This window comes from Penicillium waksmanii (assembly GCF_028829765.1).
Source record: "Penicillium waksmanii strain IBT 27052 chromosome Unknown utg000010l:1.0-3698451.0:1.0-3701458.0, whole genome shotgun sequence".
In the NCBI taxonomy this organism is placed as follows: Eukaryota; Fungi; Ascomycota; class Eurotiomycetes; order Eurotiales; family Aspergillaceae; genus Penicillium; species Penicillium waksmanii.
This window is the reverse complement of record NW_026643256.1, coordinates 1,340,263-1,353,425: the sequence shown is the minus strand read 5'-3', so window position 1 is coordinate 1,353,425 and position 13,163 is coordinate 1,340,263. Positions and strand designations below refer to the sequence as shown.

The following is a 13,163-nucleotide window of genomic DNA, read 5'->3' as shown; positions in this document are numbered from 1 at the left end:
TGATGGGGGTTTGGGCAAAGATCAAGATCAAGATCACTTCCGGGTCCAGGTGAAAGTCAAAGACAAAGAGAAGCCAGTGATATAATTACCATCGACGGAGCGTTTGGGGGGACCCGGGCCAACAGTGGCAGTCCTTCTGGAGAGCGAGCCGGAGGAAGGTGGGTTGGTCAGACTCATTGGTGATTGGTGAGGCCGGGATGGGGGGGGATGGGGAGATGGGGGGAAGTGTGAGGAGAAAATTACTCCATCAGGCAGGTAGTAAGTAATTCAGCTCAATGAGAGCTGATGCGATTGTCCTTTCCCTGAGATAGGTGCTGTGCTAACAACCAGTGCTATGTTGAGAGGCACTGAGAGCAGTTCTTCTCATGGGACGATTGACTAGCCTTGGGAAGATTGGCTTGGCCCGCGCTTATCGGAGGCCGCCCTCACCGATGCACGTCATTCTTCGTGGAACCTCCCTTCGTGACAGCCTACACTCAACCTCATCCCCTCTTTTCATCCCCCCTATGAACCTCTCATACTCCTAAACATGGCCGGCCAGTCGACACAGTCGCAGGTCACCCCTTATCTGGTTCTCCTGGTGTTTATCGCTACCTTGGGTCCGCTTCAATTTGGTTATCACTTGGTATGTATTACCCTACTTGCGGGGGAACACCACTGGAAATTGTTGACTAACGAAATGCTCTTCCATCAGGCCGAACTGAATGCCCCTCAAGCTGTTGTCACCTGCGAAAAGAAATCCATCGGTGCTACCGATGCGACCTTTCATGGCCTGCCGCAATGCCTTCCAATGAACCCGTCCCAGTTTGGCCTGGTCTCCTCCATCTACACCATTGGAGGCTTCGTGGGAGCCTTGCTAGCTGGCCCCGTGTCCACTAAATATGGACGTCGGATAGCACTCCAAGCGACGACCATTTTCTTCATATTGGGCCCCGTGGCTGAGACCTTCGCCCCTGCCATTCCGCTCCTCGCACTGGGGCGATTTCTTTCTGGAATCGGATCAGGCGCAGCGATCGTCGTCGGCCCCATCTATGTATCCGAGATTGCACCTCCCCAGTCGCGAGGGTTCTTTGGGGCTTTTACACAGGTGATGACCAATGTTGGGATCCTGCTTACTCAAACATTAGGCTATTTCTGGAGTCACGACAGCCTTTGGCGGCTGATTCTCGCCGTTGCTGGTCTTATAGGGGTACTGGAGCTCCTTGGCCTATTCATGATACCCGAGAGTCCGAAATGGCTTGCCGAGCATCAGCGGACGGGCCAGGCACGCAAGGTCTTGCAACGCATCCGTGGCCGGAATGCGGATATTGAAGCGGAGATGGCCAGTTGGCGGGCTACGAGCACACCTGCGAGCACCCCTGCGAGTAACAATGCTACTACTCCTACGTCTGGCGAGGAGGAATCTCTACTCGCCCCGGCCCCGGCAAGTGAAGATGAACAAAAGGCGGCAGTCACAATGATGGAGGCGGTTCGAGACCCATACTATCGACCGGCTATCATCGCGGTGGTTGGCATTATGGTTGCCCAGCAATTCACCGGCGTGAATAGCATTGTTATGTACAGTGTTTCCCTTTTGCAAAGTATCCTGCCCGGTACAGCCGCACTGTTGACCATTTTGATCTCCGCTATCAATCTAATCATGACGCTCGCGTGCTCACCCTTGCCCGATCGGATCGGACGGAAAACTTGTCTGCTGCTCAGTATTGCCGGTATGGGCTGCAGTTCGATCCTCTTGGCATTGGGTATCTATTTCAATATCAAGATTGCGGCGGCCATCGCCGCTCTCTTGTTTGTCGCGTCATTTGCTGTAGGGCTGGGCCCCGTCCCGTTCATCCTGGCATCCGAACTGGTCGGCCCTGAGGCGGTTGGAGCAGCGCAGAGTTGGGCGCTGGGGGCGAACTGGCTTGCCACATTTGTGGTTGCGCAGTTTTTCCCCGTGTTGAATGAAGCGCTCGGAGGCCGAGGCAAAGTTTACTGGGTGTTTGCGGCGATGGCGGGAATTTTTATTATATTCATTCAGCGTAGGATCCCGGAGACCAAGGGCAAGGCCAACGTGGACGAAGTTTGGGGACGAGTGGACCGTCGGCAGGACTAGCTAAGCCTACGAGTATAAGCTAGGCTAGGTCTAGGTCTAGGTCTCGGTCTCGGTATGCGTGTCAGTGGCTCGCTTCACCAATCAAGTTAGACCTATTGCATCCGGATTAGTCCGAGTCTCGAGTGAGCACTGCACTGCAAGTATGAGATTGTATGTTCATTGCCTCCTCGCATGAAAGATTGCGGGGTATCGTGGGGCACACAAGGCTGATGCCATATGATGCTATGTAGTGCGTAGTATGTAGTATATACCAAGGAGTATACCAAGAAGTAGAAGCAAGGCAGACCGCCGGACAGACAAGGCATCCATGTTTCCATGTTTCTAGTGGAGGGGATGTGGAGCCTTGACGTCTATTGTTATCAAGAAATACACCATTTTTAAATAAAATGTCTCGCCCCACGATTTGCCCTCGTTTCGTTCTTTTGCTCTCGGACCTTTCCCTTCTCAACGCTTTAGGGGTCCACTGTGTCTTTCCACTTCGGACCCTGGGGAATTCCATTTGCAATTCTTATTAGCATATCCCGTGTTACTTTTCTTTTCTCACACTCCGTATCTACCAGTGGTGCTTGTACTCCAGACTTCCAAACTACCCACTCCCCCCCTCCCCCAATCTCCAATCTCCAGTCCAACTGTTGGTTCTGGGTGGCACCAAGTCTTGGCTCTTTGTCTTTCCATCGCGATCGACCCGAGCAGATCGCCCCAAATAAAAATAAGCCTGGGGTTTCTGGTGGTCTTGGAGAACGAGGGGAAACACAAACAACACTAACTCCAAGCCACTCTCACCGACCACTTGGGTAAACTTCCAGGGGGAGCCACTCTGAATCCCAATCAGGAATACTCTCTAGTGCTCTCCCTCTCCTTTTCTTCTTCTTCGTCTTCTTCTTCCCATTCTCTTCTCTTCTCTGCTTTTCCCATTCCCGTTCTGCTTTGCTGTCCTCATCCGCCATGGTCCGCCTGCCACTCCCGCAGCGCCTCAGCTCGCACCTCTCCGCCAGAAGTGCGAGCTCAACACCGGGACAGAGCAGGAGTACCAGTCCCTTGAGATCGAATGAACCCAAGCCTCTATTGCTCAAGGTGACCGTCATCAAGGTATGTTTCGTTTCGCCGCCTCTCCCACCGAGGCAAACTGGGAGGTCAATGGCAATGGCAATTGCCCCTCAGTTCCACACCGCGACCGCTTTTCTGACGCCATTGTTGCTGCTAGGGTCGAAATCTGGCTCCCAAGGATCGAGGTGGCACAAGTGATCCGGTAAGTACGCGCTTGACAATCGAGGCTCTTCCCTTTCGCTGTGTCCGGCTCTGTCCGGGCTCTGCAAATCCAATCCAATCCGCGCGATCTCGCTGACACCAATCTTTCCGCCCCCGCACAGTATTTGGTGGTCACATTGGGAGACGCCAAACAGTCCACCCCAACAATATCCAAAACCCTGAACCCGGAATGGAACGTGTCGTTTGAAATGCCCGTGCTGGGCGTCCCACTGTTGGAATGTATCTGCTGGGATCACGATCGATTTGGCAAGGACTACATGGGCGAGTTCGATATCGCGTTGGAAGACATCTTTCAGGATGGGCAGGTTTGCCAACAGGTGAGTGTGTCAGGAAATTACTCCAATTGGACTTTCTCCGTGTGGTGCAATAGCTGACAGTGGACACCCTTTGCAATGATAGCCCAAATGGTACAATCTCAAGTCGAAACGACTTTCCAGTCGCTCCACCCGAAAGAAGAAGAAGAAGGACAGCAATGTGTCGGGCGAAATCCTGCTCCAGTTCTCTCTTTCCGACTCTGCCTTCCCCGGAGCCTCGCCCACGGACACATATCGCAAGTTTAGAAACTTGGCGTGCATTGGTGAGGAGGATGACCCGTTGGATCAGATACCTACCGCCGACCTGGACGAGCTGGACCTGGACGAGGAGACCTCCGACGAAACCGACGATCAGACTAAGCCCGAGATTGTCGAGAAGCGTCGGAGGCGGTTGCGACTGGCTCGTTTGCGCCGCAAATCCTTGGCTGCACGCGCATATCAATTCTCGGGATCAGGGACCGGTGTTCAGGGTATTATGTTTATGGAGATCGTCAAAGTCACTGATCTTCCCCCTGAGAAAAACGGTAAGCCAGATTGGCACTCCGTGGCAACCCTTTACAGACGAGACCCAGAATACTAATTTGCTGCTTCATCCAGTGACACGAACTTCATTTGACATGGATCCCTTCGTGGTTACCTCTCTGGGGAGGAAAACACTTCGAACCCCCGTCGTGCGCCACAACCTAAATCCCATTTACCATGAGAAAATGGTCTTCCAAGTTATGCGGCACGAGCAGAACTATCTAATCAGCTTCACGGTAATGGACCGGGACAAGTTTTCAGGCAATGACTTTGTCGCCTCCGCGAGCTTCCCATTGCAATCCCTCATCCAGTCTGGTCCTGAAACCGACCCCGAGACAGGTCTGTATCATTTTGTAGAGTTGGATGAGCCTAGCCCGGCGGCAAAGTATAGTCCTCGCTTTGCCGTCAGCCCTTCGCCATCTTCATCAAATCTTTCCAAGATGAGCAGACCTGTATTCAAGACCCGCAGCTCCTCGGCGTCCGTCACACAGTCCATTGGTGACTTGGCCAACAAAGCACCTACATCTGTCCCAGACGAGTTGTCCGGCGTCGACAGCAGCAGCAGTACCCTACAGATTCCAATCGCTTCGAGCGAGACAATAGCAGACCCGCTTCCCATACCGGACGAGGAGGGCCTGAGGGCGTACACGATCCCCCTGACACTGAAGAATCGAGAACGGTGGGAAGACAAGCACTCGCCCGAATTGCATGTCAAAGCGAAGTATCTACCCTATAGCGCTTTGCGCCAGCAGTTCTGGCTGTTGATGCTCAGACAATACGATGCCGATGACAGCGGTCGTATTGATAAGGTCGAAATGACTACGATGCTTGATACTCTGGGTTCCACCCTGAAAGAATCAACAATCGATAGCTTTTTCGACCGCTTCAGCACTGAGAACGAAACCAGCGAGACCGCTGATCTCAGCTTCGATCAAGCGGTGATATGCCTCGAAGACACCCTGCGCGCACTGCAGAGAAAGAACTCTGTCTCCTCCCTGCCGCCCCAGAGACCCCCCCCCTGGGACCGTCATCAGTCGGAAGTCAAGAAAGTGAGGAGCAATCTAGCAGCGATGACTTCGCTTCGGAACCGAACGCCGCCTTTTCGTCAACCGCTAACCCCAATGGAATAGCCGTCCCGACTTTGAATAGTGATGAGCAGCCCAGTTCGAACGAGGAAGACCTTCGCCCAGGCGATCTAGCCGATGAGAGAGGTGAGGAGCACGTCGTGGAGATCCGCGAATGTCCGCTTTGCCACCAGCCTCGTCTTTCGAAACGATCCGATGCGGATATTATTACTCATATTGCAACATGTGCCAGTCGTGACTGGCGCCAGGTCGACAATCTCGTCATGGGTGGATTCGTGACTTCCAGTCAGGCTCAGCGCAAATGGTACTCCAAGGTCATTACGAAGATCTCTTACGGTGGTTATCGCCTTGGTGCCAACTCTGCCAACATTTTGGTTCAAGATCGTATTACCGGCCAGATTAACGAGGAACGTATGAGTGTTTATGTCCGACTGGGAATCCGACTACTTTACAAGGGTCTCAAGAGCAGGGACATGGAGAAGAAGAGAAGTAAGTTATAACAACACCCAACGCTCAGTTAATACCGGTGCGAGAATCTAATCATGGCATCCCCCTTAGTCCGTCGCGTTCTACGTTCGCTTAGTGTCAAACAGGGCCGAAAGTACGACGATCCCGCCTCGGCCGCCCAAATCAAGGACTTTATCAATTTCCATCAATTGGACATGTCCGAGGTTTTGCAACCTATTGAAAAGTTCCGTAATTTCAACGAATTCTTTTACCGCGCATTGAAACCCGAGGCTCGTCCCTGCTCCGCCCCCGATGAGCCCAAGATTGTTGTATCCCCCGCCGACTGTCGCTCTGTGGTCTTTGATCGTATCGACGAGGCGACTAGTATTTGGGTCAAGGGCCGAGAGTTCTCCGTCGAAAGATTACTTGGAAACGCCTACCCTGAAGATGCGGCCCGATACCACAACGGTGCGGTGGGTGTGTTCCGCCTTGCACCGCAAGACTATCACCGCTTCCACATCCCTGTTGACGGGGTGATGGGTGAGCCGAAAACCATCGAGGGTGAGTATTACACGGTCAACCCAATGGCCGTCCGCTCCGCGCTTGATGTGTACGGCGAAAATGTTCGTGTTCTTGTCCCTATTGATTCCGTTGCGCATGGCCGTGTGATGGTTATCTGTGTTGGAGCCATGATGGTCGGTAGTACGGTCATTACGCGCAAGGCTGGCGAGAAGGTTTCTCGAGCGGAGGAGCTTGGTTATTTCAAGTTTGGTGGCTCTACTCTTCTCGTTTTGTTTGAAGAGGGAGTGATCAATTTCGACAAGGATTTGGTGGATAACTCCAGGGGTCGTTTGGAGACACTGGTAAGATGGATTTCCCACACTCCGAGTTCCCCCAACCCATGTGTTGCGCAAATAACTGACCTGCATCAATGTAGATTCGAGTCGGCATGTCAGTTGGGCACAGCCCTGATATTCCTCAATTCGAACCAGATATGCCCAAGGACGCAGAGAATGTCACTCTCGAAGATATGGAAGAAGCCAAGCGGCGCATTGAGGGTAGTTCGTCTGCCCCCCGTGATCCTGCCCCGGTGGATGCTGCGATGCAATGATCAATGATCTGCTTTTCTTTCTTTCTTCTCTGTCCCACTTCTTCCCCTCCTTTACCTCCTCCCTTCCCCCTTCACCTCCCTCTCTCTTTGCATCAAGGGGCTAGGTTCAACCAACTTCGACCAGCCTTCTTCATTGAACATATTAAGATCTTTGATTCCTTTTTTATTAGTGTTGTCCCTGTCCCTGTCCCATGTGCAATATTGGCGTTTGTTTGAGGGTACTGCACATAAGCGTTTATTTTAACATCATACGCGCATTGTCCCTTACGGGGCTTAAAATGAATATGGAAATCAACATTATTATAAGCTACTGAACTGTCAGTCATGTCAACCATTACGTAGTGCACTCATGAATGTACATAGTAATATACACTACTATTCATGTAGTACTCCGGAAATACCTAGAGAGGGGCTGCCGAAAATAGACTAGCGGCCCACGCGCCCCGACCAAAACAACCGCGTGCCCGAATCCCTCCAACCCACCATCTGCGCTTCCCTTGCCGCCCGCAGCCACCTTGAGACTTTGCGGGCGTGATTCATTGATTCACCTGGACCTCTGCAAATGTGACTGCACTCACTCACCTGGGCACTATCATTACCCACTTTCATCCGATCCAATCCGACCCAACACCCTGAACCCTCGAAATCTGGCCTAGCAACGACCTAACGGCGATCAACATCAACGCGAAAAAGAGGCACAACGAGCGCGCCACTCTCTGCAGGAGACAGAACCGTGAAATAACAACCCAAGCGAAGGAACGCGCATCCAGACACGCGGTGCTACACTCACCAACTGGACCAACTGCATCCCGCGCCAATTCATCTCATCTCACCCTTATTAGCAATTCGCGTCACCCACCTCCTGGCATGACCACCGTGGTTCTAGCACCCCCGTCAACAAGAACAGAGCGCCGCGAACCGCTGGGCACGATTGGAATGGCCGCTTCTCAAGCGCAATCGCGTGCATCCGCGCCAGGCAAAGCTCGCGGGGCCCGGCGAAGCACGCGCAACAGCGCGAATCAACAGGGCCTGGAAGAAATCACGAACAATGACAGCAAGCGGAAAGCGAGTGAGTTTGCCTTGTTTGAGCGACGTTTGTTTGATTTTGAGCGACAAGAGGGCGAATCACTAACTAACTACTTCATTTTCAATTGCGACAGGCTACGAAGACGATGAAGGATTTCAATTTGCGAGGGTACCGTCAAAGAAGTCGAAACCAACATCCACAATGGAATTAGTACCAGAGAACCCCGCATCCGACGTGGAAAATACGCCAGTACAATCAACGCCACGGAGAGGACGACCGCCGAAGAAGCGTGTGGGGGAGACTGCAGCTACAACGGCGAAGGGGAAATCAATCGACCTTCCGACAAGGCGGCCAGCGAAAGGCGCGATGTCTTCTGAACCGGATCATCATCAAGAGCGCGCGACGCACTCAGCTCGACCCCGCGACCACCAGGAAGAACAGCCGGAACAGAAGAAGAAGAAACCCGGCCGACCGGCCAAGTCGAAAACTGCAGACACAAATGGTTTCAGATCGCCAGAGCCTACTAAGGTTGCCTTGCCGGTAGCGGATACACCAGTCATACAGCGCAATAAGGAACTGAGGGGGAAGAAATCGGGCAAAGGACGGCGACGGATTAGTTCGGAGATGCGTGGACGGAGGGCTAGTTCTTTGATCGACTCGGGTGCCTCTAATGGTAGGTGATATTCGGTGTCCAGTGCCAGCTGAGGAGAGAGAATACTGACTTTTTTTTTTGCGACAGCTTTACCGCATCGAGAGGTTCGCACGGCCGACTTTTATAAACACATTGCGGACGAAGGTCTTTCTGAGCCGCGCAGGATGCGGCAGCTTTTGATATGGTGTGCGACGCGTGCATTGGGTGACAAGCCGTCAAGCTTTCATCAAGAGGACCAGAGTGCGCATCTTGCTGGTAAGCTCTTCTGTTATGAAGACCAGGAAATTTGATAAGCTGACTTTTTCTTCAGCTCGTGTTATACAAGAAGATTTACAGAAAGAGTTCTCCTCGACCTCAAATCTTTCAGATTGGTTCAGTCGGGAAGAATTGCATCCAGCCTCGATTGTGGTCAAGAAACCCAATCCAAGGAACGTGCAGAACACAGACAAGATTAAGGAGCTGGAGGAACAAATACTGAAGTGAGTAAATTCATGAGACTGCAAATGAGGGCACTGGCTAATGCCATCAAACAGGCTACAAAAAGAGAGACACGCTCTGAATGCTCTTCTCAAACAACCGCCAATCCCTCGCATCGACACCGAATCAAATCCACCACCAAAGAAGTCCCCCAGGTCCAAAAACCGACCGCAGAAGAACCCCCCCGCGAAGAAATCGATATCTCCCTCCTCGACCCCTCCCAACAAGCCCTCTACAAATCCCTCAACCCCCCCCGAATCAACCACAGAAGAAGAATCATCCACCTCCTCAAAACTCCGACCCTCTTCCATCTCCCCCTCAGATGTTTCAGCCCGCCTCTCTCGAATCACGACAGGACTCGCCCCGACACTCGACGCTTTTGCGGCAGGACTCCACGACATCGAATTATACCGATCTACAGCCGATACCTTCTCATCGCAAGTCCTACGCATCTGCGCCCAACGTCTCGAAGAACGCGATGCGCAAAATATGCAGCAGCATCTTGCGATCGAAGGCGAGGACACCGAGATCCAATCTTCTTCACGCGTGGCCCCGTCACAGCCGCGGCCGAGGCAAGATCTGGGCCTTATACTTGGAGCTCTTAGCCGGGTTGAAAGACGATAGTAACGCAATACAGCTTATTATTACTTGTTGAGTTGAATACGAGTGAGACACTGGCATGTTTCCACGGGTGTTTGATGCAAGCGGGGATTTCTTTTCTTTTCTTTAACCTGATTCGATCTTATTCAGCGACTTCTTTGTTCTTTTCTGTTTTGTTTATGTTGCTGTCTTTGCTCTTCTCGGTTTCATTACAGCCCTGGCGATGCATGGACTGATATGATGATGAGCCACTCGGCTGTGCGAGCAATGGCACGGCACAATGGGCGTCGAGTTCGGGTTCGAGCAAGGACTGGATTGAACTGCACTGTGATGTTGTGCATTGCAATCGTTTCTGCAAGCGCTGGAGTTCCGGGTGTTGGGTGATGTCTAATATACCGCGCGATGGGATTCAATATGGGACCTTTTTTCCACTTCGAAGGAGCCTGCTTTTGCGGCTTTGCATAGTAGTTAGCTTTGAATTGAGCATGGTCGATCGACCATTGATTGAACACAAATTTCAGTTTTAATGGTATAGCTTGGCTTATAGCAATTACGCAATTGTCTGTCTCTCTTGAGTGTAGTGAATAATCAACTTAATCCTCATAGGCTGCAGATACTGTACTAGTTCATGTCCATTTTAACTCGAGGAACACAACAACGTGCCCTGCAGTTGTTTCACGCTAACCCTAAACTCGTTGCCCCGCAAACAACGCGGCTCAACTGGCCCCCGTCTCACTGTCATCCCCAACCTCATAGAATAAGAAAGAAGAAAACGCCTCATAATATCTACCTGCAAGGATGACTGTTTCATAGCCAAGTTGCGACCACGCATCAGTCTGCTTTTCCGTATCTCCCAGCGCGACCAAGGCACCATTTCGACCCCGAACTCGGCGAGAACGTGCCACAGCCATCAGAGCATCAAATCCAATTGAACAAAAGTAGGACTAGAATTTCTTGAACGATGACCCGGAGACATTTCCTGCTCCGCTGATGTTGCCGGGTGACCATCTCGCCTCAGACCGCGATGCATAGACCCAGAGTTTCCAGGAGTGGAAATATTCGAAATACCGTAACCTAATCACCGCCAGCAGAAAAACGATCTATGTCGTGGCAAGTCCAGATATTGATTCCGAAGTCGAGTTCTTGCATGAATGGAGCACGCCACTACAATTTCACAGGGGAGGGAATGATACAAAGTACCCCCAACCAAACGATATTCAAGATTACCTCGCTAAGTTGTCAAGCTAGAGATCAGATTGGACTGTTGGTACATAGACTGATTCTTGAAGAGTTCAAGAATCCTGAATGCTTATGAGATCTTAAATACATCAGGGCTCGGGTGGATATCGATATGCAGGTGACTCAAAGGGGATTCGCCCATGAGTCGGCCCCGAGAGTCCGGGGTATCGCATACTTCGAATCCCGTGACAATTCATCCTCCTCTTTCAGAGATGGTCGACTCGACCGTCCATTGAGGTTAAAATCAGATCAGACGACCGAAGCTGAATGGCGTCATGTCGAACAAAGGCTTTAGGACCAGTGCCGCTTTGGGTGCGTTTGCACGCAAATGTAAACAAAGAACGCGATCTCTTTGATATCTTAAGATAAAAGCCTCCTCCTTCGTGTCCTCAACTCTCACTTTTTCTCATCTTTATCTTCCTCAAGATTCTGCTTTTCATCTTCGTTTCATCATCTTTTCGATATGTCTGCTGCTGGTCCTGCACCTGCTGTTATCGGTGGTCCTCCGCCTGCAGGTGCCTTTCGTCCTGCTGGTAGTCGTCGGGGTGGTCGTCATGCGGCCAAAGGTAAAGGTCGAGCTGGAGCTGGGGGTGGAGATGATGGTGATGATGATAGTGGTGGTGGTGGACCTGGAAGTATTGCCAGCACTGCTATCGGTCCTCGTCCTCTTCGTGATCAAATCGCCCGTCCTTCCTTTGCGTTCTGTGTGAAATGCGTAGCTGAAGCAGCTCTTCGTCCTCCTGCCGGTGCTGTTCCTGTAATCGAGTTTGAACAGTCCCAGTCACATTCGACCACAGGAACAGCACCGGCAGGAGGACGAAGAGCTGCTTCAGCTACGCATTTCACACAGAACGCAAAGGAAGGACGGGCGATTTGATCACGAAGAGGACGAGGACCGATAGCAGTGCTGGCAATACTCCCAGGCCCACCACCACCACTATCATCATGCAGTATTCTATCGCGGCTTGGAAGTCAAGATACTACCATCGTCAAGCCTACGTTTCGTACCCTGGGAACTAGATCTATCAAAACACAAGACCGGATTGCCAGAGTATATCGGCCTTCAACGTGGCGATGAGTGCCATCGCATCCGAACCCGCCCTGCACCCGAAAATATCTACAAGGCCCAGCTAGATATTACGGATCTCCACTCCACAGCCGGTGAGTTTCTTCCCGAAGACGCATACGCCCTAGTCCTCCTCACAAACATGGATCCCTACGAAAACGAAAACGACACATTTATCTGCGGACAGGCAAACCATGGTAAACGCGTCGCAGTCATATCAAGTGCCCGGTATAACCCCACCCTAGATAACATCCAAAACATCGACCGTCATTGACACATTCATGGCCAGCCTCCCACTGCGAGGAACATATGAATTCCCACCTAGCACACGAAACCAAAAGACCCCGTCCAACACCCAGAACACGCAGTGCGGCGATCCTATCATCGCCACTAGACCCTCCCCTCGGACCAATGAAGCAAGCGATATAATTATATCGATCTCTCGCGCCCCTTTCGCCTCTCTCTTCGTTAGAACAGTCGGCGCTTTGGCTGGGGAGAATGTGTCGCACTGCGAGCCGTGAATTGGGGCATTGTTTTGGAATAACGCATTGCGTTTATTACGCTTGCTCGAAGTAGGGGAGTGCATCTGTTCGTGAAGATGCGAGACAGCCGCCTTACTTGTGTCCTGCTGATTTGGCCAAGGTCGTTTATGTGGCTTCTACGTCTGGGGAAGTGCGGTATCGGGCTTTGTTGGAGTTTTGTGAGAGTGATTATCTTAAGGGGTCGCTTTTCTTTGCGCCTTTTGGGGCGTGGATTAGGGGGGAGGTTGGACTTGGATGGTGGTTTGGTTGACGAGGAGGATTTGTAATTTGCCAGTGGGTTGTTTGGATTACTTAGTACATATCGAATATAGAATCAATTATTTCACTTCCCTGAGGAGGAGGCGTCTGTGGTGAGTCGTAATCGGCATTATGGACGAGCGCACAAGAAACGTATAGTAAGCTGGTATGAGCAATATCTCACTCCCAAATAAGGTTGATGTATACAGCAGAGTGAACAGGTAGTAGCACGAACACAAAAAGCAAAAGAAAAAGCACTAATATCATAAATTGTTGGCCCAATGCAAAAATAAAGTGAGAGGAGAGAGAACTAGCAACAAGCAATAGCAGATCCCAAACACGCCAGCGCTCGTATTCTTGCTGGAGATAAATGAGATGGAAAAGGAATGAGACCTCAGAGAAAGAGGAAAGATAAATAAATCAAGTGACCAATGTAGATATCAAGAGAGAGTGAGCGCGAAATAAAAAGGGGGGCCTCGA

General features: G+C 51.4%; 5 protein-coding genes across 5 annotated transcripts; all 5 read left to right on the top strand.

Moving 5' to 3' along the window:
* Positions 1–529: 529 nt before the first annotated feature.
* On the top strand, positions 530–2,095 carry N7481_012471 (putative MFS glucose transporter; the record flags this gene model as incomplete). Its single annotated transcript, XM_057271690.1, has 2 exons — positions 530–625; positions 695–2,095. The coding sequence occupies 2 exons, from the start codon at positions 530–532 to the stop codon at positions 2,093–2,095; spliced, it is 1,497 nt and encodes a 498-aa protein (XP_057115878.1).
* Positions 2,096–3,040: 945 nt separating this feature from the next.
* N7481_012470 (putative phosphatidylserine decarboxylase Psd2) lies at positions 3,041–6,843 on the top strand (the record flags this gene model as incomplete). Its single annotated transcript, XM_057271689.1, has 8 exons — positions 3,041–3,184; positions 3,300–3,344; positions 3,466–3,681; positions 3,764–4,202; positions 4,276–5,226; positions 5,331–5,774; positions 5,844–6,595; positions 6,670–6,843. 8 exons carry the CDS (start codon positions 3,041–3,043, stop codon positions 6,841–6,843), a joined length of 3,165 nt encoding a protein of 1,054 aa, XP_057115877.1.
* An 867-nt stretch (positions 6,844–7,710) lies between these two features.
* On the top strand, positions 7,711–9,623 carry N7481_012469 (Mis12-Mtw1 family protein; the record flags this gene model as incomplete). Its single annotated transcript, XM_057271688.1, has 5 exons — positions 7,711–7,912; positions 8,004–8,543; positions 8,610–8,777; positions 8,833–9,001; positions 9,056–9,623. The coding sequence occupies 5 exons, from the start codon at positions 7,711–7,713 to the stop codon at positions 9,621–9,623; spliced, it is 1,647 nt and encodes a 548-aa protein (XP_057115876.1).
* A 1,678-nt stretch (positions 9,624–11,301) lies between these two features.
* Positions 11,302–12,178, top strand: N7481_012468 (Peptidase M54 archaemetzincin; the record flags this gene model as incomplete). Its single annotated transcript, XM_057271687.1, has 2 exons — positions 11,302–11,595; positions 11,762–12,178. The coding sequence occupies 2 exons, from the start codon at positions 11,302–11,304 to the stop codon at positions 12,176–12,178; spliced, it is 711 nt and encodes a 236-aa protein (XP_057115875.1).
* Positions 12,179–12,185: 7 nt separating this feature from the next.
* Positions 12,186–12,696, top strand: N7481_012467 (uncharacterized protein; the record flags this gene model as incomplete). Its single annotated transcript, XM_057271686.1, has 2 exons — positions 12,186–12,421; positions 12,486–12,696. The coding sequence occupies 2 exons, from the start codon at positions 12,186–12,188 to the stop codon at positions 12,694–12,696; spliced, it is 447 nt and encodes a 148-aa protein (XP_057115874.1).
* Positions 12,697–13,163: the final 467 nt, after the last annotated feature.